The sequence below is a fragment of the Camelina sativa genome, chromosome 8 (assembly GCF_030686135.1).
Source record: "Camelina sativa cultivar CO46 ecotype springtype chromosome 8, ASM3068613v1".
Taxonomy (NCBI): domain Eukaryota; kingdom Viridiplantae; phylum Streptophyta; class Magnoliopsida; order Brassicales; family Brassicaceae; genus Camelina; species Camelina sativa.
Window position 1 is genome coordinate 2,817,143 of NC_141887.1, and position 25,164 is coordinate 2,842,306.

The window sequence follows — 25,164 nt, forward strand, 5'->3', positions numbered from 1 at the left end:
CGTCATGCTTCAAAAGTTCAAATCATTCACCTAAACCCAAAAAAAAATTATATTATATATAATTATTGGTTAACTATTGTTTGCTTAAAGGATAAAAATGTGAATGTAAGATAATTAGTAACACCATTTCACAAAACTAGTATGATTTTTATTGTTCTTACATTATGGTTGATTTTGTTGTTGTGCAATTGATTAGGGACTTAACTTTTGTAATGCTATAAAAGCACCCATTCATTAAGCCTACTAGAAGAAACTAATAATTATATAAAATTTCATTTTCAGAATAAAATGATTTAACTAAACGCGTTTTCTTATTCTTTAGCTTTGCCAACATATATTCTTTGTGAATAAAAAGGAAAAAGAAGTATTAATAACAAAACAAAGCAAAACAAAAAAAAAAGTTAAAGTGCTGCACTTGGCTCTGTTGTTCTCTTGTTCATCAGTTTTACTTTTATGGACGAGGTCTCCTCATGTAGATTGACTTTGTTTCTTAGCGGAAGAAGACAACACTAAATGTTGCACAGATCAGAACCCTAGAACTTCTTTGCTCTTTCGCTTTCTTTTGGCTCTAGGTATGTGTTAAGAATGTTCAATGATGGCTTTTTGGCTGCTCTTAGGATTTTGATTTTGCAAATGTCTTGGTAGGTAAAAAGGCTTCTCTTCTGGGTTGTTTTTGCAAGATTTTGAACGAACCCAGTTGGTTTTGATATCGATTAGTTGAAAGGAAATATATATATATAGAAAATTCTTGAATTTTGTCTGAGTTCCAGAGTAGTGTTAGAGAAACAAATTTGTGTGTTTTTGGGGGCTTTGAATCTGTGAAACTCAAACAAGTTCTGTTTTTTATTGCGTGTTAACTCTTGGGTTTCATCTAGAAAAGGAAAAAAAGTGGGATCCTTTTTCATTTAGCATGGATCTCGATCTAGTTTACAGAGATGATGATCAAAAGGAAAGAAAGATTGAATTTTTATATGCTCATTCCCACTTTTGGAAGTAGCAAACATTTCATTTATGAGAAGCTTGTGTTATTGAGTTAATTCAGTTATGATTGTGAGTTTAGTATGTGTGATGTTTTAAAAAGTTCTTGTTGCTTGTTCTCGTCTGTTGTATTAGCTTCAGTTAGCGTTTATCTATTTGGCTATGTTTGTAACTTTGGTCAGCTAGTTTAGAGTTTATATACAATGTCTACATGATGATCATCTTGAATGAGTTTTAATTATATGTCTAGTAACAATGTGTATACTGCTTCATGATGCAAAACCTTAACTGTAAAAATTTTGCAGGAAAGTTTTGTCAGAAACAAAAGATAACATCTTTGAATTCAATTCCCTTATGGTTTGTAAAATGATATCAAAATGGTGAATAGAAGTGATTTAGTAGTGATTGGCATTTCGGTTGGGCTTGCACTTGGTCTCTTGCTCGCTCTGATCTTGTTCTTTGCCATAAAATGGTATAAGCACCACTCTCACCTTAGGCGATGCGCTAATGAACAGAATACCCCGACTCTACCTGTTCACACTGCTAAAAGAGGCGTAGTAATCTCTGATGATAGCTCAAATACAGCATCGGTACAGCAACCTGCGAACGCAGCACCCACTCAACATCAGCCATGGTGGAACAACCATAACAAAGATCTCACTGTGTCTGCATCCGGCATACCTAGATATCACTACAAGTGAGTATTCTGTCCAATGCTTGAGTTTGCATGAAATTTGATATTCGGTTGTAGTAGCTTATGGTCTGAAAGTTCTTTAGGGATATTCAGAAAGCAACACAAAATTTCACAACCGTTCTTGGACAAGGATCTTTTGGTCCTGTGTACAAAGCGGTTATGCCCAATGGAGGATTAGCTGCAGCGAAAGTTCATGCCTCTAACTCAAGTCAAGGAGATAAAGAGTTTCAAACTGAGGTAAGTGTACCGATCCTGTTCATTTCAATGGTCCATTTATATTGGAGATAACAGAGCAGTGTTGGGGGTTCTTGTTTTCAGGTATCTTTACTTGGGAGACTGCATCACCGGAACCTTGTGAACTTGATAGGATACTGTGTTGATAAAAATCACCGGATGTTGATCTATGATTTCATGAGTAATGGAAGTTTGGAGAATCTTTTGTATGGTGGTGAGTCGTCCTTTTGTTTTCTTCTATCAGGTATAAGTCACAGCAAGAAATTTAATACTCTAGTGTTCATAAGATTTTCTACTTTGCTTTTCAGGTGAAGAGATGCAAGTCTTGAATTGGGAAGAGCGGCTTCAAATCGCTCTTGACATCTCCCATGGAATTGAATACCTTCACGAAGGAGCCGTGCCGCCAGTTATTCACCGTGATCTTAAGTCAGCAAACATATTGTTAGATCACTCCATGAGAGCTAAGGTGAGAGAGCAAAAATATCTGATACGCTTACTAAAAACTGTTTGGTTAAAATCTTTAAATTTTGGTTTGTGTTTTTTTTTTCTTGTTGGTATAGGTGGCGGATTTCGGATTGTCGAAAGAGATGGTTTTGGATAGAATGACTTCCGGATTGAAGGGTACTCACGGATACATGGATCCAACGTACATTTCAACTAATAAGTACACGATGAAGAGTGACATATACAGTTTTGGTGTCATCATTCTTGAGCTCATTACTGCAATCCATCCCCAACAGAATCTGATGGAATACATCAACCTCGTAAGTTTAAAAGTAAACCGAATAAAACCAAAACTCAGTGAGTGACTCTGTGATCATTGATTTTGTTTTCTTGATGATCAGGCTTCGATGAGTCCAAATGGTATCGACGAAATACTGGATCAGAAACTAGCGGGGAATGCAAGCATTGAAGAAGTGAGGTTACTGGCGAAGATTGCAAACAGGTGTGTGCACAAGACACCAAGAAAAAGACCATCCATTGGAGAAGTGACACAGTTCATACTAAAGATCAAACAAAGTCGGTCTAGAGGAAGAAGACAGGACACGATGTCTTCATCGTTTGGTGTTGGTTATGAGGAAGATCTGTCAAGAGTGATGAGCAGGATTAAGGATCAGCATGTTGAGTTAGGGTTATTGGCTGGTGTTAAAGAAGAGGATCATCAAGATAGGAACCATACAATAACAATTTAACTCTTTAGTGAGGAATTTTTTTTGTACATATTACCACCACATGAGTCTCAAAAATAGAGATTTCCTCTTCTGCAAAAAAAAAAAAAGGAAAAAAAAGAGAAGAGTTTTTGAGAATTGAGGTTGTGTTTTTTCAAAAACTCTTTTAACTAAATATATGTTTTGTTCTTCAATTCAGAGTACTAAGGTTACTTTTTATGTTGTGCAATTTTCAATCCGAAAAATCAAGACCAAAGATCTAAAAGGGAATTCAATTCAGAAATCCAAAACCGGAATTACAGAAAAGATTAAACCTTGTATAAACAAATGATCAAGTTCAACACAAACTATTAAAGTCGAGAAACAATAGTCACCTATTTTTTAAACCCATTAATTAAGAAGTATATCTTCATCCACTTTATGTGTACTTGTTGTGCTGCGAAAGCAATGTGTCTCGGTGGATCCAACAATATTAATTCTAATCAATATGCAATTAAACGGAGTTGTTGACAAAAAAACAAAAACTATAGCTAGGGAGACATATCCAAACGGCTCAAAACATCATGTCACATACTATCTTGTTATAATGATGTAAATTTCATTTAGTAAAAACGATATAATTATATACTTAAATATATATATATATATATATATATATATATATATACAGATGAGAGAAAGTAAAAGTATCTTGTAAACTAATGAGTTTTGATATCGATAAGATCAAGAACCTCTACAAACTTTGATTAGTGAAATGGAATTTCTTGGATCACCCGTTGACAAATTCAAAAGCTAGTGGATATTTCTTGGATCACTTGTATAATTATGACTAATATAGTTATTTTTCTCTTGGATCACTCGAATACACTCGAAAGAAACTACTCCCTCCGTTTCATAATATAGGATGTTTAGAAAAGTATTTTTATTTTATAATATAGAATGTTTCTAATTTCCTATGCAACTTTTAGATTAAATTTATATTTTATACTATTATAAAGACTTGTTTATGATTGGTTTAACTTTTTAAAATTAACTATTTCTTAATATGCGTGTTTTCACTAAAACATTCTATATTTTGAAACGGATGGAGTAATATCTATTCAGCTCTTGAAAATAATGTGTATTTTCTAGAGATGTATAATATGGTTTGATTTCCTTAAAGGAAGACATAATGGGTTAGTGAGTCACGGCCATTTTCCATTTGTTATCAGTTAATACTTCTCAAAATGATTGCAAAAATTGAAGTGTTTTGGTTGGCTTTGAACTTTTGAACCCAAAGTAGTTTTCAGCACATAAAGATAGGTGATAAATTTAGTGATCTTCTAGTAACCAATATAATATGGGCGGATTCCACTCCTTAGTGTTTAGGTAGTGGAGCATATTGAAAAAGTAGGTGAACAATTAGTGATCTTATTTATACTAACCAATGTATATAGTAGTCACACTTTATAACTTAAAGTTGACAAAAACTCAAAAAGAAACATGAACTGCATTCTTCAGTAGCTGAATACCAAAAAAACATCTTACGATTTCAATTGATCATCCAAACTCAAGAAGTTGAGTAATGAATGTATCTTCTTTGTTTGTTATTGGTTATTTGATTTATCTGATTTTTCTCCTTTGTAAACTGCTAGTTGCTAGCTATAGAAAAAATTCAAGTTAAAACATATTATGATTAAATTTTATCAAAAGAGAATATAAATAACCTGAAATATATATATCTTTAACTGTAACCAAAGTTTAATTACACAAAATGGCGCTTTTTATTTAGCTAACAAAACTGGCAAGGCCATGGATGCCAAACTTTACAATGTAAGCTTCAATAATCATTTCTTCTGGTTCATCCATGAAAGCTCTTTCAGAAATCTCTGCACCAAGAACCCTAAATAACTTCAATCTGTAAAACCCACTGTAAATTCATCTTTCAGACTGTAGTAAATTAGAGCTTTAGACCCGATATTTCGGCTGTTCTCTCCCCAATGGTGAAGTCACATCCCTCAAATGACTCTCAATGGTTCATCTAACAGCTGCAAACATTCATGCGGGTTGGCATAGAAGTAGTCTTCTTCCTTTGGTCTATTGGGAATCACTAACCGTCTCTTTGGGCTTCCCATTCGAGTAGAGTGAAACGCCTTCACCGAGGATGAAAATACATCCCAACTCAACAATCCTTCAGTATACTCATCTATCAGCTTAACTAGGAACTTTCTATTCAGCTGAATTGTTTTCTTGAACCCCAAGAATCTGAAAAAGTTGGTGTTAGCCTCGGGATGATAAATATGGGAAGAAAGAAGAAGAAGATAGATCAACGATAGTTCACCTGCGATGACCTTCAACGACTCTTGCCATGTTGCCATCGTTAGTTGGAACAAATATATCACTCTCAAGAGCCACTAGGTAATCAAGTGCAGCCATTTGAGATGAATGGTTCCGGCAAAAATCCAGATCAGAGGGTTCGAGTAGGGTTTCTTTCCGGACCTGAGTTAATTAAGGTTATGGAGTCAATGGAAGATATAAGTTTGGAAAAGATCAAAAAATGAAATGACTACTTACCACATTTGGAAAAGCATCTGTTAAGGCCTTCATCCGCCTTTGACCACCATAGATTTCTCCAGCAGCTATGTAAATTTGAACATTTCGGTCAATACCCAACGCGGTCAACGTGAGAGCAGTTTCCTCAGGAGTTAAAGGGCAAAGGCCATCTTTCCTCTTCAGCTCAGAGTTTATAACTTTCTCTTTCCACCATGGATAAGCATATCTGCCAGACGAAGATAATTCAGATCAATATATCCATCAAAGTCAGAACAAAAAGCAAGAAGACTTTTCGGGGGTTTTTATGTACCTCATTCTTGTTAGTTCTTCTTCTTCCTCAGGGTTGCAACCATGTGAGCAACCGGAAAATGCTAACATGTCCATTTCATATCTGAGATGCAGGACGAGAAAGGGACCTTTCTCTCTCAGAATCTTGACTACTCGTCTACCCAATTCCTCAATCTGAGGAGTAAACTTAAGCCCGTTGAAATTTACTCGGCACCTCAGCTTCTGAACCTCCACAGGCAGTTCATTATTAGCAAGTCGAGTATCCGTTCTGTTCAGATGTAAGACCTTATGTTTCTTCACCAGTGGAAGAATCTGTTTCCAGATATATGTTTAAGTTTGAAAAATTAGTATAATGGTTTGGGTATAAAAACAAAAGTGAGGACTAACGTCAAACCAAAAGAATAGACTTAGAAAACTAACCTGATTTTGGTAGTAAGACATGTTTGACCAACTAATAGGAGGCATTTCGTGGTACACTCCAAGCTCAACCCTTTTCTTAAGCCTTGGAGGTAACTCTTTGAGTATCCGAACTTCATCTCTTAACGAACTTATGAAGTGATCCAAATCGAATATATCTTTAAACTCACTGCCCCGAAAAAGAAAACATATTAAGAAAAATAGAGTTCACAAAGAAGCTTCAAAGTGAGAGTGATGAAGAGACATCACCTACCTTGGATCGTTCCAAAAGGAGGTCTTGTCAAGCTCCGGCACAATTAGTGTGACATTCATGTATCTTGCAATAGTTACCATATCACATATCTGTTAAAAAGCAAACCAAAAACAAAGTTGAGCAAATCATATTGAAAAGATGAATCTTTTTGCAAAAGAGAAGCAAATTCCAATGGTTTTTAGTTCTCATCTTACCGCAGCTCGCATTTGATTGAGTCCTCCATTGCAGGAAACCATAAGATAACCATTATTCACATATACCCCTGAGAAGGAAAAAAAAAAACAAAAGATCAGTTTCCATTATTCAATTCAACCACGAAAATTCAGCAATCACACAAATCTTGGCATAAAGAAACTTACTTTTAGGAGGAAGGGCAATTTTAGTGGGGAGAGACGTCATATCTACGGGAGAAGACGAAGACAAACCATTGTGATTGAAACAAGAAGGCCAACCTTTAAACAATCGAGGTCCCCACATCTCACCCAAAGCCATCAAATGAACGAAACAGCTCCAAAGCAACAAGACAGTAACAGCACGAATCATCCATAAGCTCATACGAGGCCTCGAAACAAAAGAGTTCTTGAGTTTCTCAACTTTGCTCTCACCTAAAAGCTTAACATTCATCTCCCAAAGTTTCCTGTGGTAAAGAAACTTCTCCATTTTACACATTTTTTTCTTTAATTCTCTAAATCACCACACCCACCCACCAAACCCACAACTCTCACAGTTCCCCAAAAACACTCTCAGAGGAATTTCATCGAACACTTAAAAGGGTGTAGGTAAAAACTAAACCACAGCTTCTTCAACTTAAAGGAAAATTAAAAACAATAAACAAATGCTTAAGCTTTTTTAATTATGACTGCTAATAACACTCAGAGAAAATGTAATCTCCACACAAACACAAACACAGTGTGCATTAATCACACCTCGAGAAACCCAGATTTTTTTTTCTTTTTTTGTTTAAAGTAAAGCCACGATCTTCAACCTGACTAGAACCCAGATCTTGCTTCAGTTAAAAAAAAATAAGAGAAGAAGGAAGGAATCTCAAGTTTTTTAATTAAAGGGACAACATCAGCAACGACCCAGAAGAAGATCTCAATTGAACGAAGCTCACACTTCTTCAAGTTACAGGGAGGGATTAAATTAATAATAATAAAAAAATATATATATGAGAGGTTTTGAAAATTCAGCAATGGCGATCGAATCCTTTAATACACCACTCTCTCGAAATTGCAGCACGAAAATAAAATACTCGTGGTGAATGTTTTTTTTTTTTAATTTTGGCCTGAGACTCTCAGTCAAAAACCTGGTCGGAGTGTTGACCGGAGAATGAAGATGAAGGACGTCGGAGATATAGGGAGATGAGATGATTCGGTGTGGGAAAAATAAAATAAAAAAGGGGCAGTCTTTAGGTTTTCTCTTTTTTCTCGGCAAAAAACTTTCATTTATATAGATTTTTTTTTAATACGTAAATTTGTAATATTATTCTTCTTTGCAAATCTTTTCTTTTTAATTTAATACACAGCCAATGTAGACCTTTAAAAAAAACAAAAAAAAAATCTAATATATAATAGCCATAGAAAATTTTAGTAACATGTAATCATTATAAAATATTTTTTATTTATATGTTATTATATATAAAATATATTTTTTTAGTTGAAAATATATATATATATATATTTATGATTAAATATTAATTATTTTTTTAATCTATGTGAAAAAATAAAAAAATCATTTTTTCTGATAAAGATGGAATATATGTAATATAAATATGTACTTGTGTGTATTTTGGATTTAAATTTTAATGGAACGAATTTTGGTTGACCAAATACATCCAACCTAATTTATTAATTCTTTATTTCCACAGTAAGATAAATTGGAAGTTAAATAACAAAGTTTCTGTTATATCTAAACCACATTAGCAGAGGACCTTTGCCTCCAAACTAATTGTATGTCGTTAAGCAAAACTAATCCACAAGTTAACTGCCAATTTTTATCGAACAAATAAAAATGTATCTGATCTCATTTAACCCGATCATTTAAAAAGGTTGATGATCAGAGAAAACAAAACAAAGTTTAATCAACTGAAGAAAAAAAATGAATTCAAGCCATTAAAAATCGTAGTTAACCAACTCATGCAGTTCTGGTTTTCATGTTGATTTCTGTTATTTTTTGAACTTAAACATAAAGTAAATTTAATTGATGATGATATTTTTTTTTTCCTTCTGAAAAAAGTACTCGGAAACAATATTTTTTTACTGGATTTTATCATTACGGCTTCTCTATTTGCCTTTATATTTTCTTATTGAAACAAGTCAAAGTAATTCTCTAAGAGAGAGTAAATAGGGGAAGATTGATATTGTGTCGGTTATATGATAAAAAAAAAAAAAAAAAAAATTAGAATTGTTCAGAAAGGGCATATACTAGACTTGATGATCTCTCATTTTGTGACAGCAATGTCAAAGAGGGATCCAAATAAACAATGAATATTCGGCAAAATAAATTAAAAAGTAGGCCTACAGTATGTCTAATAAATTAATTACATAAATAGATGGACCAACTATATTCATTCAGTGCTCACAGTTGTCATTTGTCAGTCCCATATATTAATAGTATATATTATTAAAAAAAAAGTTTGTGGAAGTGTTAAGTGTAATATATGTTTATTGTTTAAACGTTAAAAAGGTCTAGAACAAAATATTAGATGAAAATATACTTAAGCTAGCTTTGTTACCTTGATTTGGATTGAAGTATGGTATAAACCTGGTCCAAAGCCGAATGAATTATCATCTTCAGCATTATGATATTCGAAACTTCGAAAACATGTGTATTTTTATTTTAAAAAATTATGTATGATTTTGAGATGAGAAAAGGTTGAGCATTTTTTTTTTTTGTAAGTTTTTTTTTTTTTTGGTGTGAAAAACGGAATTAAGGGTATTTATAGGAAACGAATGGATGTATGCATAAGAAGGAATTAATATGTTTCCTCATGAACTAAGTAATAAACACAAATAGATACATTTTAAACTTTCTCTAAAAAGCAACCATTAGTAGAATATGGTCTTAAAATTGGATTTTCCCTTCTTTTAAAAAAGTTTATTCACAAGTTTTGTCTTGTTCACTATGTGTTAAAGATTTTAATTCGAACCACGTTTTATTTTTTTAATATTTAAAAATATATAAATTAATTTTGTGTTATTCAATTTAAGAGATTTGAATTAAGGTAGATATTTTAATAATTTTCAAGAGTCTCTTTAATAAAAATACAAAACAAACAAACAAACAAAATCCTTAGCGTACCTCCATATTTTAAAATCAATATAAATATGCTTTAAAAAAAGAAAAAAAAACATTTACACAACAAACGAACACTTGTAAATGGTTTTATCCAAAAAAAAAAAACTGAAATTTAGAATAAATTATTTTCAGATCGTTGGTAAATCAACTTAAAAATTATTTGCAACTAAATTTTTTCATGTTTGTTTGTTTGTTGGTGAGGACTTTTAAACATTTATTTTGGTTGTATAAAACTTTAACCGGCGCTTGCAAAACTATACTCCTAACTTGAGTCAATTGCAAAACTGACTACCTCTTTTTCTCTTTTTAACATTTGCCACTTTCTCCGAATTAAATCTTTATGTGTTCATTGTATTCACAAAAATACCAGTATTTTTAATTTATTTAAATTTCTTGCGAAAATGTTTATTACATCCATATCCTCATCTTTTTCTTTTATTTACGGTTGTGCTACCACCATCAATTTTCCAACAACCATGAACAACCAAACTTGAAGCTCTTAATGCTTCAACAACCTGAATTTGTGAACTTAAATAACATCCAATGCTATGAGAACTTCATTTTCTTCCATCTCCTCTCTATTTTAATCCAAGAAAATTTGCAAGTGTGTTCATCTTGTTATATGTCATGATTTTTGGATAGTGATTAAATTGGTGCTGGGTTTCTTCCTTGGTGATTAAAGACGACGTCCTCGACTGCTTGACATTGCGAAACAACCACCCATAGGGTTATTTTCCGGTAGATTTCGTGATTTTTCTTGATTTTTGCGAAATTAGACTTCATTTGTTAGTCTAACCGTCAAAATATCATGTAAAGTCTACTATGTGGTTAGTTTTGCAATAAAAAATTTATCGAGTTTCGAGCCCGTTGACTGAAATTTCAGTCTCCTTAATTTCATTTGAAAACAAAAAAATATGATTCAGACTGCATTATAATCTTTCCGTCAGATACTTCGTTTGCAGTCTACTAAGGTGTATTTTTGCAATTGACCAAATTCTTGACTTTTTAGTGATGACTGCCGGACTAAGTCTTCTTATGATAATAAAAGAGTAGACTTCTATAGTGACTATTTTTGGGGTTGACCAAAATATTTAAGCATTGATCGTAATATTATTGATATAAAATTAATTAGTTGACTGCAAAAGAAGTCTATTAATTAAAAAATTAAAATGTTGGTCAACACCAAAAATGACCACGGCAGACTGCAAACGAAGTCAACATTCCTAGAGACTTCGTATGTAGTCTACTTGGCGAAAGTCAAACTTGGTCAATTGCATAACTAACCACAACGAAGTTTACTTTTTCTAGTTAACGGATAGATGAAGTCTACTTGTTAGCTAGAAGTCTACTACAAAGTCAATGGTTTGGTCAATTGCAAAAATAACTAGAGTAGACTGTAATCGAAGTTAACTTGTTGAAACTTTCTAAGAAGTCTACTCTGTTCTATATTTTTAATTGCAAAACTGACCAAAAAATTAACAAAGGAAGACAACAAAAGAAGTCAACTATCCTAGTAGACTTCATCCGGTGTCTGCTTTATTAAATTGTAATTGCAAAAATAGACCACACAAAATAGACTTCAAGGGAAGTATCTTCATAGAGGCTAGTTTATGTCTACAAGGTTGACATCAACATGAAGTATTCATAATTTGAAAACCAATTTATTGCAAATTGATGAATAATTTTAAAGATTTTCTTGTTGTATTCTTTGATATATGATATGTACTTGTCTATGTATGTTTTTGAAATGATTATATATTATACATATAGAAAAATCAAGTTTTTGGTTTTCTTAGGCAGTTAGGTCATTAACTTAGACTTATTTTGGAAGTCAACGTGTGGGAGTTCTGTGTGAAGTCTATATAATTGAAAAAGTCTTTAATTGAAAATATAAAAAGATTTTTTTTTTGATTTTTTAGTTCGAAGATTGAACGGCGGCGAAGATGAAGCGGCAGGATTGAAGAATACAGAGTTCGGCCAGATATGATACAAATTATAATAATTATAATAATCCTGGTTTTAGAAAACCAATTCCGGTTTATTTGTAATGATTATGTCGACGACTTCTCTGGCAGACTTCTGCACGGGAAACTGAACCGTCTGCAAATCAATCAAATCAATTTAATATTTGTAATGATTATGCTGAAGACTTATCCGAAAGACTTCTTCTAAGAATATAGAATTCTACAATTATAAGTATGAAATGAAGTGATATATTATCTTTTTAAGAATTATCCAACTGTGAATGATTTCAGTCTCCAACACTACAATTAAGGGTATTCTTAGTTATTAGTTGTTACACTAAATCTTATTGAAATTACAAATTTCTAGGATTTTTTCTCACTTTTTGGATAATTTGACAAATTAGAATAGAAATCTGATTTTATAAAAATGTCGACGACTTCTCTGGTAGACTTCTGCACGGGAAACTGAACCGTCTGCAAATCAATCAAATCAATTTAATATTTGTAATGATTATGGTGAAGACTTATCTGGAAGACTTCTTCCTGGAAACTAAACCGTACTTTAAACTACAAATCTCAATTTTTTATTTAAAAAATACAAAAATAATTTATTATAATAAAAAAATAAAAAAATAATCAAAATCTCAATTATTTACAAACATATTCTGGGTAATTCTCTTCCACCGTCAATGCTCCACCGCCCCATCTTCTGTTTAATCTTCTCTTCCGGCTGTAAAATTCTCGGCCTCCACCATCTCCTCTTTAATCTTCTCCTCTGCCTGTAAAATTAAAGACAAGAACAAGCTTTGGTAAAAAATCTGACTTCAAGCAATTAAATCATAAAAATCCAAATAAAAGTTGAGATCAAACTCGAAAAAGAAAGAACTAAACTTTTTCTAACAGATTACCCAATAACAATTCTCAGATCCAAATAAGAAAACCCATGTAGAACCAAAATTCAACCAACATAAAACTAAAAACCTAGATTTGGTAGGTAGATATGAAAACAAAACCTTTGGGATTAGATTTGAATATGAATGAAGGTCAGATCTGGAGGGAGATTCGTAAAGTCACATTTACAGAACTTCTTCAATAAAAAAACAAGAAAGAAAAAAGAGGATAGATTGGAGTTTTAGATCTACTTTTTTTTTTTTTGGAGAGCCAAGATATATTTGAGAGAGAGGCAAGTAAAATAAAAGAGAATCTAGGGTTTTTATATTGATCTTTGTAACCACGAAATATTTTGTGGGTATATGTAGCTGAATTTTTGAGAGCAACAATATTGGAATTTTTTAGAGAGAAATTTTGGAGAAAGAGAGAGATCACATAAAAAAAATAGGATTGACTTAGAGAGAGAAGTATATATATGATTAAATTAAATTATCCGGTTGGGTTAAAATCAAGGAATCGGTAAGCATTTGGTAAGGTTCAGCTATCGGTTTGGTTAAATTGTCGGTGAAATTAAAATAATATAATATTAATTGTTGATGACATTACAAAGTCAACAACCAATAGTCTGCAGAGAAGTCTACTTAAGCAAACCCTAAATCAAATAATTTTAACCTAACCAGTCTTTCCTCCCTTAATTTGACTAGTTTATATGTAAATTTATTTTATTTCAATGGAGGAAGTCTATGTGGTTATTATTTGGTCAATAGGTTTACCAAATTATTTTTTTTTTATAATTTTAAAAGTTAAAATTTAAACTATAATTAAGGAGTAGACATATTTTTATGTCTTCCATTAGACGTCAATTTAAAATCCACCATAAAGAAATCTATTGCAAATTTCCTCGGGTTACATCTGTCTTTTCGGTTTCTGTTTTTTGTTTGGTCGTAAGGGAGTCAATTGTAATTTCAGCACCCTTAGTGATTATTTTCTTCGGGTCTACAATTTCGTTCAGATGCAAATAAATGTATTCAAATGCAAATAAATGTACAAAAAAAATGCAATTGTCCCAACTTTAATTCATTAAACATGTGAAAGTGACTAACCAAAGATATCTAGTAGCACCGGCGGTTTAATAAAGCTTTAAGCAATGATCTCGCCGCCCAGGTTTAGAAAAGAAAACAATGTATTTTTTTTCATTTTTGTAAAGACAATTTTTTATAAATCTAAAACTCGTACACGTGTAGAAGTGAAGTTAAGAACAGGTTGTTTATTTTTTTTTAAAAAAAGTAAAAATTAAAACACAGCATTATATCAGCATTACACTATATAGGATGATGATGTTCGCCTTCGGTCACAAAAACTAGATCAATCTCATTCATGTTTGCTATTCGAAAACGATTGTTATTTATATCAAATCGTGTAACATCGATTCATATATTTATATTTGGAAATTAAGTAAACGCCAATTGTCACGATATGACTTGACAGCATCTTTTATTTATTTTTTTGGTGGGATGACAGCATCTTTTAATATATACGCTTGAATAATATTTATTTATTTTCATTTGGTGATAGAACAAGAATTAGAATTCGATTAGAAATGAGTTGCTTAAGCGAAATTAATGTAACGTATTTTCTATGACTATATGCATACCACCGACATCGGACATTACATTGCTGTCGGACTTAATTATTTATTTCATTTTCTGATAAAAGAATACATTATTTTCCAATGGGAAATCTATAACTAATGAGTATGTTGTAATTGTCGATTCATATAAGAGTTTAAGAACGCAGAGAGAAAAGCGTGTAAATATCCACCAGGTTTAATTTAGATTCCTCATTTCTATTTCAGTATATACATTTAATAGGATTTGTCTTTCACAAGTTTTGATGTCTAAGTGTTTTAAGTAACATTTATAATGAAAATCTTTCCTCACAAATGCACGATAAAAAGAAGACAAAAACTAGAAAGGTAAGTTACATAACCAAAGGCATTAACGATAATCAAAAACTAACAGAAGTATATTCAAAATCAAAGAAACGAACAAAACACAACAAAAAGAGAGACGTTTCTTTAATTACGTTTATGCTTGAAATAGAAGAAACACGTTTTGTAAAGGAACCAATTAACTTGGAAGAGATATCTTAAACGCATCATGTTTAGTACTGTAAAATATAAAAAAAAGGGAATCAACAATTAGCATGTACATGTTTAACTTAACATACCTAATGTTATTAGTAATGTATGCCCACGAAATCGGTGTCGGTGGCTCAATAAGTCTTAATAGTCACAACTTTCAAACTCATGCGTGCGTGTGCGTTGTGTATACGTGTGCATTGGATTTGAACCTTTTTGGTTGTTATCAAGAGATGTTCTAGAAAAATTATGTATTTTGTGAAGAAAACTAAAAAATGTAGTGTAGTGTATTATTAATTTGGGACCCCTGTTTCAATAATACTACGCACTGTTGTTATAAGAAAGCATGGAACCCGGGGCCCTGATATATCTATGATCTATCTATCGACGATATTAACACAAACCACTAGATGTCTTATTCTAAAACATTTTACGGTAGAGAAATGATTAAATTGTTTTTGTGTTTTACGATGCCAAGTGATAAAAATAGCTGTTTTTTTCTCTCTCTCTCTCTCTCTCTCTCTCTCTCTCTAACAAGAGCTATTGAATAGTTTCCTACATCCTAGTGAGTATTCATCACACAAAAATTAAGATAAAATTTTATATGGGCTTTGAAGGCCCAATAAAAGAATAAAAGGCTCAACTTAATTAGTTTTACTTAAAGGCCTTACAACCCAAAACGATGGATGAGGACCGTCGGATTTGATCTTGCACCCCTTCTTCTCCTTCGATCATAGGGTTTTAGGGCTTTAGCATTTTTCTTCTTTCTAGCTCATCATCCCCAAAAGACCTCACCGCCGTTTGTTTATTCATCCTTTCTCTGAGCCTCGCCGATTAATCTCTCCCAGGTAAACTACTTGGATTTTACTCGTAGAACAATTGTACAGAGATTGATAACCCCTAGTTCGTTCCTATTAGTATTGTAACAAAGTTTTAATTTTGTTATTCAAATTTTGATCTGAGATAGTGGAAGAAATAAAAACCCTAAATTCGCTATAATTTTGCATATATCCACAGAACCGTTCCAGATGAGGAAGCTCAAGCGCCACGAGAAGACGCTTCTGAAGAAAGTTAATTTCTTAGAATGGAAAAGAGAGGACGGGCAACGGGAAAACGAGATTACTTATCGATACCATATGGGCTCTCGTGACGATTACAAAAAGTTCGTTCCTTTTTTATATTCTCTGTTCTGCTTATTCTTCTTTTTTGGTTTCAGTGTTTTGTGATGGAACAATGGTTTTTTTTTTTTTTTTTTTTTACTGACCATTGAGTCTGGTTTCTGGCAGATATTCAGGATTGTGTAGGATGGTGCAGAAACTGACGAATATAATGAAACAAATGGATGCAGCTGATCCTTTTCGTATTCAGATGACTGATATGCTTTTGGAGAAACTGTGAGTTTTTTTTTTTATTCTATTGTGTGCAGCTTCTATATCGACCTTCCCTATTGTTTTAACATAATATTAGCTCCCAGAGGTCTCTAAGTTGGTGTTTTTTCTAGTTAACTACCTTAGAGACAGATAAATTTGGGGTTCTGACTCTTTACTTTATATAAGCTATGTCTTTGAAATTGAATGTCATCCTGCTAAAATCTTTGATCAATGTTTTTCTGCTGGTTTAACAATCTTAAGGAAACGATTGAGTCAGGGTTCTTACGAAATCTACTCAGTAATAGCTTTAGTGCAGAGCTATTACTGTGTAGATCTTCAGAACTACATATTTGAATTTGTCTAAGTACAGGAAAAAAGTAGCAACTCTAATGAATCTTGTGGTTCCATTCTGCAATGAGAAAACTTGTATTCTTAATGGCTGAATGGCTTGTCTTTTTTCTACATGTGTGTTGAAATTGCAGATATAACATGGGTGTTATACCGACTAGGAAGAGCTTGGCTTTAACTGATCGGTTATCAGTTTCATCCTTCTGTAGGTAAGAGTTTGTGCAAGTTCTTTTTTATATAGGCAGCAACTTTAGCCAATCACATCTCAATTTCGTTGGCCTCATGTAAGGTTTTCTTAAAAATTTATTTGCAGGCGTAGGCTATCGACCGTGCTGGTTCACCTGAAGTTTGCAGAGCACAACAAAGAAGCTGTGACATACATAGAGCAAGGACACATTCGTGTAGGCCCAGATACAATTACTGATCCTGCTTTCTTAGTAACTAGGAACATGGAAGATTTCATCACCTGGGTTGATTCATCCAAGATTAAACGAAAGGTGCTTCAGTACAATGACAAATTGGATGACTACGACATGATTGCTTAACTTTGAGGAAAGGAGGTGAAAAACAAAAAAAGACTCCAATGTTTTGTAGAAGCCAAGGAAGGTTCAGTGCTACTACTATTGTAGGGTTTGGATTTTTGGTTTATGTATGTGGTGCTGCTACAATGCCCTTGTTTTTTTATTTATTGAACTATTGTTTACTTTAAAAAAGAAAAAAAATCCCATTATATATATATTTCTCACATTTCCATATATTTGTATGACTTCAATATCATATTCATATCATAAACATATCAAATCTAACTGTAAAAAGAAAGTGAGGTTTTTCTAGGTTTTTCCCATGGTTTCCTTCATTTTCTACTTCAAAAACGAATATGCTAAGCATATTCTATCTGTATTTTATTAATTATTAACAATACCCTTAACTTCCTAAATTTATCAGTTTGATCCATTAATTTTTTAGTAAGTAACTAATTCAACAAGTTGTACATAAAGTAAAACACTAAACATTATTAGAAGTAAAATCAAACTCATAACATCAATACAAAAAAACACATATTTCTCCCACAAATTATCAATTAATGCATTTCGAAGATGGGAATAAGTTTTTTTTTTAATCTTTTTTTTTCTCTCTCAAAGTGATTTCTTTTTCTGGAATTTCATATTTTCATCATTTTTTATTTTTACATCCGGAAGGGAAATTTTCCTTCCAATTTCAATTGGGTCATCGAGGTCAGATTCATTTTCGATTATCATATAATGTAAAATTATTCATGTAGTCGTTATATCATGTATCACATTTTTCTTCCAAATATAAAAAATAATCTTTTGTGATTGGAGAACATATTTTTTACAAGCTTTTTCAACCAAACATTAAATTAAAAAAAAATTCTAAAGTTGTACGTCCAAACAGAAAGAAAAATGTTTACATTTTTTTTTACATATTTTCTAAATGTTTTTTTGGATAACAAAATATATATTTTTTAGAACCCATAGACTCATGAATAGTTTACACTATAATAGACCATTTTTTATGTATATCATTAGCCAAATAATAACTTATATTTAAAGTTTCACGTTGAGCAAGTTGTTTGTTTTTCTATTGAATATAAGTTATTATTGCATTCTAATTTGATTGGAAAAATAAAAATATGGAAATTTTAAACTGATCGGATAAAATAAACATAAGTAATTTATTTGGTATAAATATAACAACTTGTAATAATTTGAAGAATTATTTTGTAAATTAAAAAAAAAAGTCACTTTCAAAATATGAGGATATAAATAGTATTCATTATACAACTATTCAATCTTCTAAAGATGGAAATATCACAGAAAAAGATAAATCAATATATGGTTTGATTTGACCCCACAAAAAAAACTCAAATACAAAATTCAACTTAGATATTTTTGATTTAAATGTACTATTTTGTTATTTTACGTGAGAGATACAATTATAAACAAACCTGTCTGATCCGACCCGACCAGAAATGACCCGAATCGACCAGAACATTGTAATTAAAACCTGTATGTGTGTTTTGCTTTCTCTGTTTCTCTCGCTCGCGTAGAAGCTGAAAATGGCGGTTCAATCAAGTCAGAGTGCGTATTTTGGGATCAGAACAGCTTCACCTTCTCAGAAACTCTCTTCGAAACCTGTAGCTCATATCTCTCTGTCGACGAAGCTCAAACCCTCTTTTCTACCGTCGATTTCGTGCTCTACTTTTAACCCTGGTCAAATTCCGGCGAAACTCGCCGGTATCAGTTCCGGAATATTCGTTTCTCCTTCCGATTCCACATTCTCTTATGAACCACCAGAATCTGAATCTCCTTCACTTGAAAAGGTCAGTCACTGGTCACTGTCAAACACTTTTTTGCTGGAACAAATTGGGGTTTTAGCTTGTTAGTCAAAAGTTGCAACCTTTTTTGTCATTTTAAAACGAAACATGTGGTAAAGCAAGTTGTTCCATCAAAGCCATGTCTGACCACATCTCCATCTCTTACTCACACACATATAAGCTCGCTTATGTTGCATCATTGCTGATTTCGGAACACCACTACTGTAACAAATTTGAGATGTATGGTTTCTATGCAAAATCAAACCGAAGTTTCTTGTCTACATCCATTTTGGTTACTCGTTTTCCCATTGTGGGTGCTAGTGAAACCTAACTAATGTTGCTTTGATTCTGAAACTTCGTTGTGAAAGAAAAGTTGAGATAGTATTATTATGTGTGCACTAAAGCGAGGAGTTTATTGACTCATCAACTGCAGAAGAAGATGCGTGTGCTAGTGAAGCCACTGGAGAAACCAAAGGTGGTGCTAAAGTTTGTGTGGATGCAAAAGGACATAGGAGTTGCATTAGACCATATAATTCCAGGATTTGGAACAATCCCGCTTAGTCCATACTACTTCTGGCCTAGGAAAGATGCTTGGGAAGAGCTTAAAGCTTTGTTAGAGAGCAAGCATTGGATCTCTGAGCTACATCGTGTCTTCCTCCTTAACCAAGCTACAGACATCATCAATCTATGGCAATCAAGCGGTGGGGATTTCTCTTGATTGGATTCACATTTGTGGATGGAAAAGCAATTCATCCGAAGCTGTTTTATCATCATAGGTATTATTATTAATGGTCGCAACTTTTCCAAAGTCTAAAGCTTTTTTATTGTCTAGTGTAGTAGTCCCTTTGTGCTGCCTAATTCTGTTGAAACTGATCATTCAAACACAAAAAAAAAGCTCGTGTCTTGGTGGCTTTTATGTTCAAGAGTGTATCATTGTATATGCAAATGGGTCGTGTTTGTGTCATTTCGTGTGTGTTTTCAATACCATTGCAATCCTAATCATTTATGGTCAATGGATTCACTGTAGAGAAGCTAGAAAAGTAAAAGTTTTTGAGGTTTCTGGAACATTAAAAATGACGAAATCTCTCTTATATTATTTTTTCATACATAAGGATACTGAGAGTTTCTCTTATTCGGAAAATGCAGAATCAGAACCAAAAAAGAAAAGAAAAAAAAAAAAAAAAACTCAAACCTTTTGTTCAAGCAAAGTACTTGGACATCTGAATGGCTTTATTGGTCAACCCACATTTCTCATAAAAGGATTTTTTCTCGACACTACAATCAAGAATCACCTTGTAGCAACCCATTGATTTGCAATGATCCATCAGAAACTCAACCACCGTCTTCCCAAGCTGCTTCCCACGGAAACCCGAATCCACGACAACGTCTTCGATGTGTCCTACTTTACCGCAGCTCCTCACAAACTTCTTCTCTATCATCACGCTCCCAGTCGCTGCGATTTTCCCAGACGCCTCGTCTTCGATCACGCATATCACGTGGTCGTCACCGTACGAGCTTATCTCTTCGAATCGCCCATCGAACTCTTCGTCGGTCAATGACCCAGCGACGGTGAGTTGACCTAGAAGCTCTATGAATCCTTTTCTCTTATCGGAGATCTCTAGCCTTCGGATCTTGAACGTCTCCGGCTCCGCCATTAAGATCAGATCGGAAACAATTTTATTATAATTTTTGAATTGTGTCTGTGTGTTTGTGGTTTCTTTCTTTATAGGATTCTCTCGCTCATGTGTTGTAACTGAACATACCCCACCACCACCACTTCACATTATATTATTATTATTATTATAATAAAGTACGAGGAGGACGTAATATTTACGAAACGGTACTCAATCTTTTAACTAATTACACAGTTCGCTTATATTTCTCTATCAGTTCAATTTAGGTCCTTTATTTTTTTTTTTTTTTTAAATTACCAGGATTTAAAGAAAACAAGAAAATGAAGTGACAATATTTATTGAAATTACAACAATCCAACAAGTGAAAATGTAGAAGGAACAAAAAAAAAAAAAAAGTTTAAACATGATATGTATAGATTACATAATTGGAAATGTGAGGAGTGGAATTATTGAATTTAGGGTTGATGGTGACTAGAAAAGGAAGATGAAGCCGGAGGGATTCCAGGGATGAGAGGGATCGGAGGGAGTGGAACAGGTAAAGAAGGTGGTGTTGGCATAGGTAGTGAAGGCGGAGTTACGCCTGGGACTGGTGGAAGAGTCGGAAGAGGTGGAAGAGTCGGAATTGTTGGAATCGTTGGCAGAGTTGGAGCTGCTGGGGGAGAAGGAAGTAGCGGAATTGGAGGGAGAGTTGGGGGAGAAGGGATTAGCGGGTTTGGTGGAAGAGTTGGTGTTGGGATAGAAGGTATCAGAGGGTTTGGAGGGATGACGGATGGAGGGTTAAGCGGGTTCGGAGGAAGAAATTGGAAATTGGGTTTTAGCACTTCGGTTTTCTTGTCTTCCAAGTAAACAGATTTCTTGTTACGCAAGGAAGCTGGTTTCCGTGGACCTGGTCCTCCTGGAGAAGGAAGAAGAGGAGGAAGTGTAGGAAGAGGCAAGTCTGGAAGGGGAGGAACGATAGGGAGGTTCGGGATAGGGGAAGGAGTAGGCGGATCTTGGATCGGTGGAGGGAATGAGGGATCCGGTAAAAGTGGCTTGGGGTTGACAGGTTTTTGGCTACAAATCTCTGGTTGGTTTTCGGGTTTGAAAGTGAAGAATCCTGCAGAGAAGACCCTAGTGTTCTCTCCGTGATGGTTTGATTTAAGGCGTTTTAGAGAAGAAGAAGTCGCGGAAGAAGCTATGGAACAGTAAGGCTGTGAGCTACTTAGCAACTTCACAGAGCATCTCTTGATCTTCTTCACATGTTTGCTGACTGAGAAAGGTAGCTTCACTTTGAATTCACCTCGCGCATCTGTTTTCACTTCTTGTCTGAAACTCGGTTTCGAGTTCTCGTCAATGCATTCCACCGCAACTAAAGCACCTGCAACAAGATCCAACAAAACTATTCATAAAGTCTTTCAAGAACGCTCAATATTAATCGGCATAAACTAGAATTACATAGACTGCAACCTGTCGTAATCTTGAACCATAACCGGTCAAACCAAATTGATAGTTTGGTAAAACAGAGAGCTCTGTTCTATATTCCAAGAACCAAATTTTTTTGTTTCAACTAGTTCGATAAAATAAGAGCAAGAAAAAAAACGAAACCCAGACCTGGGATTAAGTGGTTGGGTGATTTCGAAAAGGCGCCGTTGAAACAAGTGTCACAGTAGACAGTTCCAACCACAACTGCAGAAGAACGTGTCTTCTTCATAACATGTTGTTGTCCTTGAGATAAACCTCCATTAATAGAGATGCCTAAGAAAACCATAAGGCTAAACCAAACCCATAAGGTAGTTTTTCGCTCCATAGTTATCGACCCTGTCTTTCTCTATCGAGGAAAGAGGCATATATATATATAGGAGTGTCGTGTGAAGAAGATGAGTGAGCCACGAAAGACCAAGAGATTGCAAAAGAAAGCTTATCTCTTTTTATCTCTATGTTAATGTGAATCATGGGAAAAATACAAAGCCTAACTACAAAAGATAGCTAGTATATTGTCTTGTGACCCTATCCTTCTACAGCTCAGAATCTGAATTATTGTAAAAAAATAGTGTAAGAGGTGAGAAAAAGACAACAATAAGATTTGGATTCACGTTCGCGTGTCGATTAGATTGATCGTTTGCTCGGTAAAAAACACGTACGAAGTTACTGTGATCGTATATTGTTTCTTGAATTGCGGGATTTGCTGAAACTACTACCCTCTTGATATTTTTGTTTTTCCTTTTTGACATATAAATTAATAGACATCTCAGATTATGTTTTATGTTAAAGGTTGTGAGATATTTTAGAGTTCAAAAAAATATCTGTTTTCTGCATCTTTCCCTTATTCACATCTTGAAATTTTGAATGAGACTAAAAACATGACATGATTTTTCATTTCCAAACTGTGAATATAATCCATGTGGTCATGTTTGTTTTTTTATCATGTATTGTCTACAATCTACATCCATATTTCCAAATAATGACATTTACAAATAATTATTGTTAAAATATCGCAATCGTCAATTTTATCCAAAACTAAACTTATTTAGTAATAGTCTAACCGACTAGTATATTTACAAATAACTATTATACGATGAATCATTTGCAATATGATGTTCTGAAACTTACACATTCTTTACAACAACAATCTACTTTTAAAAAAAACCCACACTCCAAAACCATTAAGTTTTTGCTCAACCATTAATTGGACAGAGTAGTATATTCCACAGATGATTATTTTCGTTTACATATCGAAAACGATTGGTTTTAGATTTGGAGAAACATATAGCCAATGAGACTAAAGTTGATCACTAGACTTAAGTAAATTATAGTTTTTTTTTTGTGTGTGTGTGTTCTGTAACAGAGGAAACATTACATGAAATTAATGAAAGGGAAGGCATATGGGAATGAGAACGGGGAAGCGAATACAGTTGGAGAGTCTCTGTCGATTCACGAGACACTAAGCATGTCCACACAACCATATATACCCAATTCTTACTTCTGTCTTCTTATAGAGTATGTATACAAAATTCATTGTTGAAAAGGACAAAAGAAATAAATATATAAGTAATAATGTGAATGTTTTTCTCGAATTTTCTTGGTTTTTCTTTTCTTTTTTGGTTTTTTTCTTAAATGGGACGTCGTATTTGTTAAAAAGATCAGCAATTCGCGAGAAGGAACAAACTCTATTAGAAACCGACGAACAAAAAGCAACCACTGATTTAAAAAAAAAAACATTATGTCAACTTAAGAAACCAGTGGTTGTTTTTTTCTATGGAGAACTCGTAGAATTTCTAACTTGAAATTATCAATTTTTCTGATATTTTATCAATATATTAATTTTAAAAAGCCACTGGATTTTTTTAAAACATTAGATATTTTCTGAATATTGTTACATTAGATTTGGGTTTGATACTTGGATTCTTAACAACCATAGTTTTTTACGGATTAATAGATGCAAAATCTATTAAAGATTTTGAGAGTGTTGCAAGTAGATCCGTGCATGTATCATGGTCTAGTACGTAAATGTAAATCTGAGTATTATAGAGAGAACTTCGTGGAATTATTGTTTCAGAAAGGTTTTTATCGCAATGGGTGGGGTATTGGGTACCATAATTAAAAAAAAACATTTATATATCATCACAATAAAAAAATATCAAAATATATAATATGAAATGGGCCAATAGAAAAGTACTTGATCTGGGCTGAATAACAAAAAAAAAAACCCAACTCTTTGTTGTCCCACTAACAAACTACTTAGTAGTACAGTAAAACTTCTATAAATTAATACTCTATAAATTAATAATCACTATAAATTAATAATCACTATAAATTAATAAATTTTGCTGGTCCCAAGTCGGGCAAGTGTAAAAATTAACAATATTCGATAAGATAATAAGATAATAATTTTTTTGAAATCTCAATGTAAAATATGGTCCCAATAATATCATAAATTAATAATCATGTAAATTTATATATATATATATATATATATATATATATACTGATATAATAGCGTATGTTTCTCCTAAAACTCATTTCTATAGAACATTTGTAATGTTGTATTTTCAAACTATAATAATATCTCTAAAATATTTTATAACATGTCATACAAATAATTAAATTTTAAAGTTTTAATTTTTAGATATGCATCATTTACAATTTGATAATTAGACAGATTATTAAAATATGAGAATTAATATTATTATTATTCATAAATTTGAATTTATGTATATCATGTGTATAAGTCAATTTGTTTATAGTATTTGTAATTTATTGTCAATAATGCTTTATAAATATTACAAGTTCAATTCCTAAACCATAAAATTTATAACATCCGAAAGTTTAATCTTATTTTGCTATAATTGTTCCAATTCATAATTTAAAAAAAAATAAACAATTAAAAATATATCTATAAATTAATATCACTATAAATTAATAAAATGTCTTGGTCCCAACATTATTAATTTATAGAGGTTTTACTGTAGTTTGGTTCGTACTGAGTCGTCGTCATTGTTTGTTATATTTGTAAGTCTGTAACAGTTTAACAAGATGATGACTTGTGTGGGTAGAAGATTAAATTAAAGAAATTTTCGATAGATATAAATGTTAGCTACTGCAAAGACATTTGGTTTTCCATACTAAGTACTATTTTCT

At 32.8% G+C, this 25,164-nt stretch overlaps 6 protein-coding genes across 9 annotated transcripts; 3 read left to right on the plus strand and 3 right to left on the minus strand.

The window, feature by feature from the left end:
- The first annotated feature begins 249 nt into the window (after positions 1-249).
- LOC104705855 (calcium/calmodulin-regulated receptor-like kinase 2) lies at positions 250-3,269 on the plus strand. 4 transcript variants are annotated; one of them, XM_010421945.3, is made up of 7 exons: positions 250-572; positions 1,284-1,675; positions 1,756-1,909; positions 1,991-2,120; positions 2,215-2,372; positions 2,467-2,670; positions 2,752-3,269. In XM_010421945.3, exons 2-7 carry the CDS (start codon positions 1,356-1,358, stop codon positions 3,097-3,099), a joined length of 1,314 nt encoding a protein of 437 aa, XP_010420247.1. In that variant the 5' UTR covers positions 250-572; positions 1,284-1,355; the 3' UTR covers positions 3,100-3,269. The 4 variants fall into 4 exon arrangements, with proteins under 4 accessions (XP_010420247.1, XP_087319647.1, XP_087319648.1 ...); XM_087463521.1 differs by having other exon boundaries at positions 362-572; positions 1,748-1,909; XM_087463522.1 differs by having other exon boundaries at positions 365-572; positions 1,494-1,675; positions 1,748-1,909.
- Positions 3,270-4,773: 1,504 nt separating this feature from the next.
- LOC104705856 (rhamnogalacturonan I rhamnosyltransferase 1) lies at positions 4,774-9,495 on the minus strand. Its single transcript, XM_087463523.1, has 9 exons — positions 9,300-9,495; positions 6,925-7,202; positions 6,760-6,827; positions 6,566-6,654; positions 6,316-6,481; positions 5,918-6,207; positions 5,629-5,833; positions 5,396-5,553; positions 4,774-5,319 (listed from the first exon to the last, which is right to left on the minus strand). The coding sequence occupies exons 1-9, from the start codon at positions 9,362-9,364 to the stop codon at positions 5,073-5,075; spliced, it is 1,566 nt and encodes a 521-aa protein (XP_087319649.1). The 5' UTR covers positions 9,365-9,495; the 3' UTR covers positions 4,774-5,072.
- A 6,050-nt stretch (positions 9,496-15,545) lies between these two features.
- LOC104705857 (uncharacterized) lies at positions 15,546-17,330 on the plus strand. The gene is made up of 5 exons (XM_010421947.3): positions 15,546-15,705; positions 15,875-16,019; positions 16,144-16,251; positions 16,710-16,784; positions 16,889-17,330. The coding sequence occupies exons 2-5, from the start codon at positions 15,886-15,888 to the stop codon at positions 17,118-17,120; spliced, it is 549 nt and encodes a 182-aa protein (XP_010420249.1). The 5' UTR covers positions 15,546-15,705; positions 15,875-15,885; the 3' UTR covers positions 17,121-17,330.
- Positions 17,331-18,521: 1,191 nt separating this feature from the next.
- On the plus strand, positions 18,522-19,926 carry LOC104705859 (small ribosomal subunit protein cS23y-like). Its single transcript, XM_010421949.3, has 2 exons — positions 18,522-18,919; positions 19,347-19,926. The coding sequence occupies exons 1-2, from the start codon at positions 18,656-18,658 to the stop codon at positions 19,629-19,631; spliced, it is 549 nt and encodes a 182-aa protein (XP_010420251.1). The 5' UTR covers positions 18,522-18,655; the 3' UTR covers positions 19,632-19,926.
- Positions 19,927-19,987: 61 nt separating this feature from the next.
- On the minus strand, positions 19,988-20,765 carry LOC104705858 (glucosamine 6-phosphate N-acetyltransferase). The gene has a single exon (XM_010421948.3). It carries the CDS (start codon positions 20,566-20,568, stop codon positions 20,113-20,115), a length of 456 nt encoding a protein of 151 aa, XP_010420250.1. The 5' UTR covers positions 20,569-20,765; the 3' UTR covers positions 19,988-20,112.
- Positions 20,766-20,868: 103 nt separating this feature from the next.
- On the minus strand, positions 20,869-22,759 carry LOC104705860 (uncharacterized). Its single transcript, XM_010421950.2, has 2 exons — positions 22,138-22,759; positions 20,869-21,904 (listed from the first exon to the last, which is right to left on the minus strand). Exons 1-2 carry the CDS (start codon positions 22,331-22,333, stop codon positions 21,003-21,005), a joined length of 1,098 nt encoding a protein of 365 aa, XP_010420252.2. The 5' UTR covers positions 22,334-22,759; the 3' UTR covers positions 20,869-21,002.
- Between the last annotated feature and the right edge of the window lie 2,405 nt (positions 22,760-25,164).

Excerpts from the sequence above, each read along its gene's own strand:
- LOC104705855 (XM_010421945.3), top strand. The coding sequence starts at position 1,356 with ATGGTGAATAGAAGTGATTTAGTAGTGATTGGCATTTCGGTTGGGCTT. Across the intron at positions 1,676-1,755 it reads ATACCTAGATATCACTACAA|GGATATTCAGAAAGCAACAC; the intron begins GTGAGTATTCTG and ends AAAGTTCTTTAG. Across the intron at positions 2,121-2,214 it reads GGAGAATCTTTTGTATGGTG|GTGAAGAGATGCAAGTCTTG; the intron begins GTGAGTCGTCCT and ends TTTGCTTTTCAG.
- LOC104705856 (XM_087463523.1), bottom strand. The coding sequence starts at position 9,364 with ATGCTGAAGATGATAATTCATTCGGCTTTGGACCAGGTTTATACCATA. Across the intron at positions 7,203-9,299 it reads ATACTTCAATCCAAATCAAG|GAAACTTTGGGAGATGAATG; the intron begins GTAACAAAGCTA and ends TCTTTACCACAG. Across the intron at positions 6,655-6,759 it reads TCAATCAAATGCGAGCTGCG|ATATGTGATATGGTAACTAT; the intron begins GTAAGATGAGAA and ends GCTTTTTAACAG.
- LOC104705859 (XM_010421949.3), top strand. The coding sequence starts at position 18,656 with ATGGCGGTTCAATCAAGTCAGAGTGCGTATTTTGGGATCAGAACAGCT. Across the intron at positions 18,920-19,346 it reads AATCTCCTTCACTTGAAAAG|AAGAAGATGCGTGTGCTAGT; the intron begins GTCAGTCACTGG and ends CATCAACTGCAG.
- LOC104705858 (XM_010421948.3), bottom strand. The coding sequence starts at position 20,568 with ATGGCGGAGCCGGAGACGTTCAAGATCCGAAGGCTAGAGATCTCCGAT.
- LOC104705857 (XM_010421947.3), top strand. The coding sequence starts at position 15,886 with ATGAGGAAGCTCAAGCGCCACGAGAAGACGCTTCTGAAGAAAGTTAAT. Across the intron at positions 16,020-16,143 it reads TCTCGTGACGATTACAAAAA|ATATTCAGGATTGTGTAGGA; the intron begins GTTCGTTCCTTT and ends GGTTTCTGGCAG. Across the intron at positions 16,252-16,709 it reads GATATGCTTTTGGAGAAACT|ATATAACATGGGTGTTATAC; the intron begins GTGAGTTTTTTT and ends TTGAAATTGCAG.
- LOC104705860 (XM_010421950.2), bottom strand. The coding sequence starts at position 22,333 with ATGGAGCGAAAAACTACCTTATGGGTTTGGTTTAGCCTTATGGTTTTC. Across the intron at positions 21,905-22,137 it reads ACCCAACCACTTAATCCCAG|GTGCTTTAGTTGCGGTGGAA; the intron begins GTCTGGGTTTCG and ends ATCTTGTTGCAG.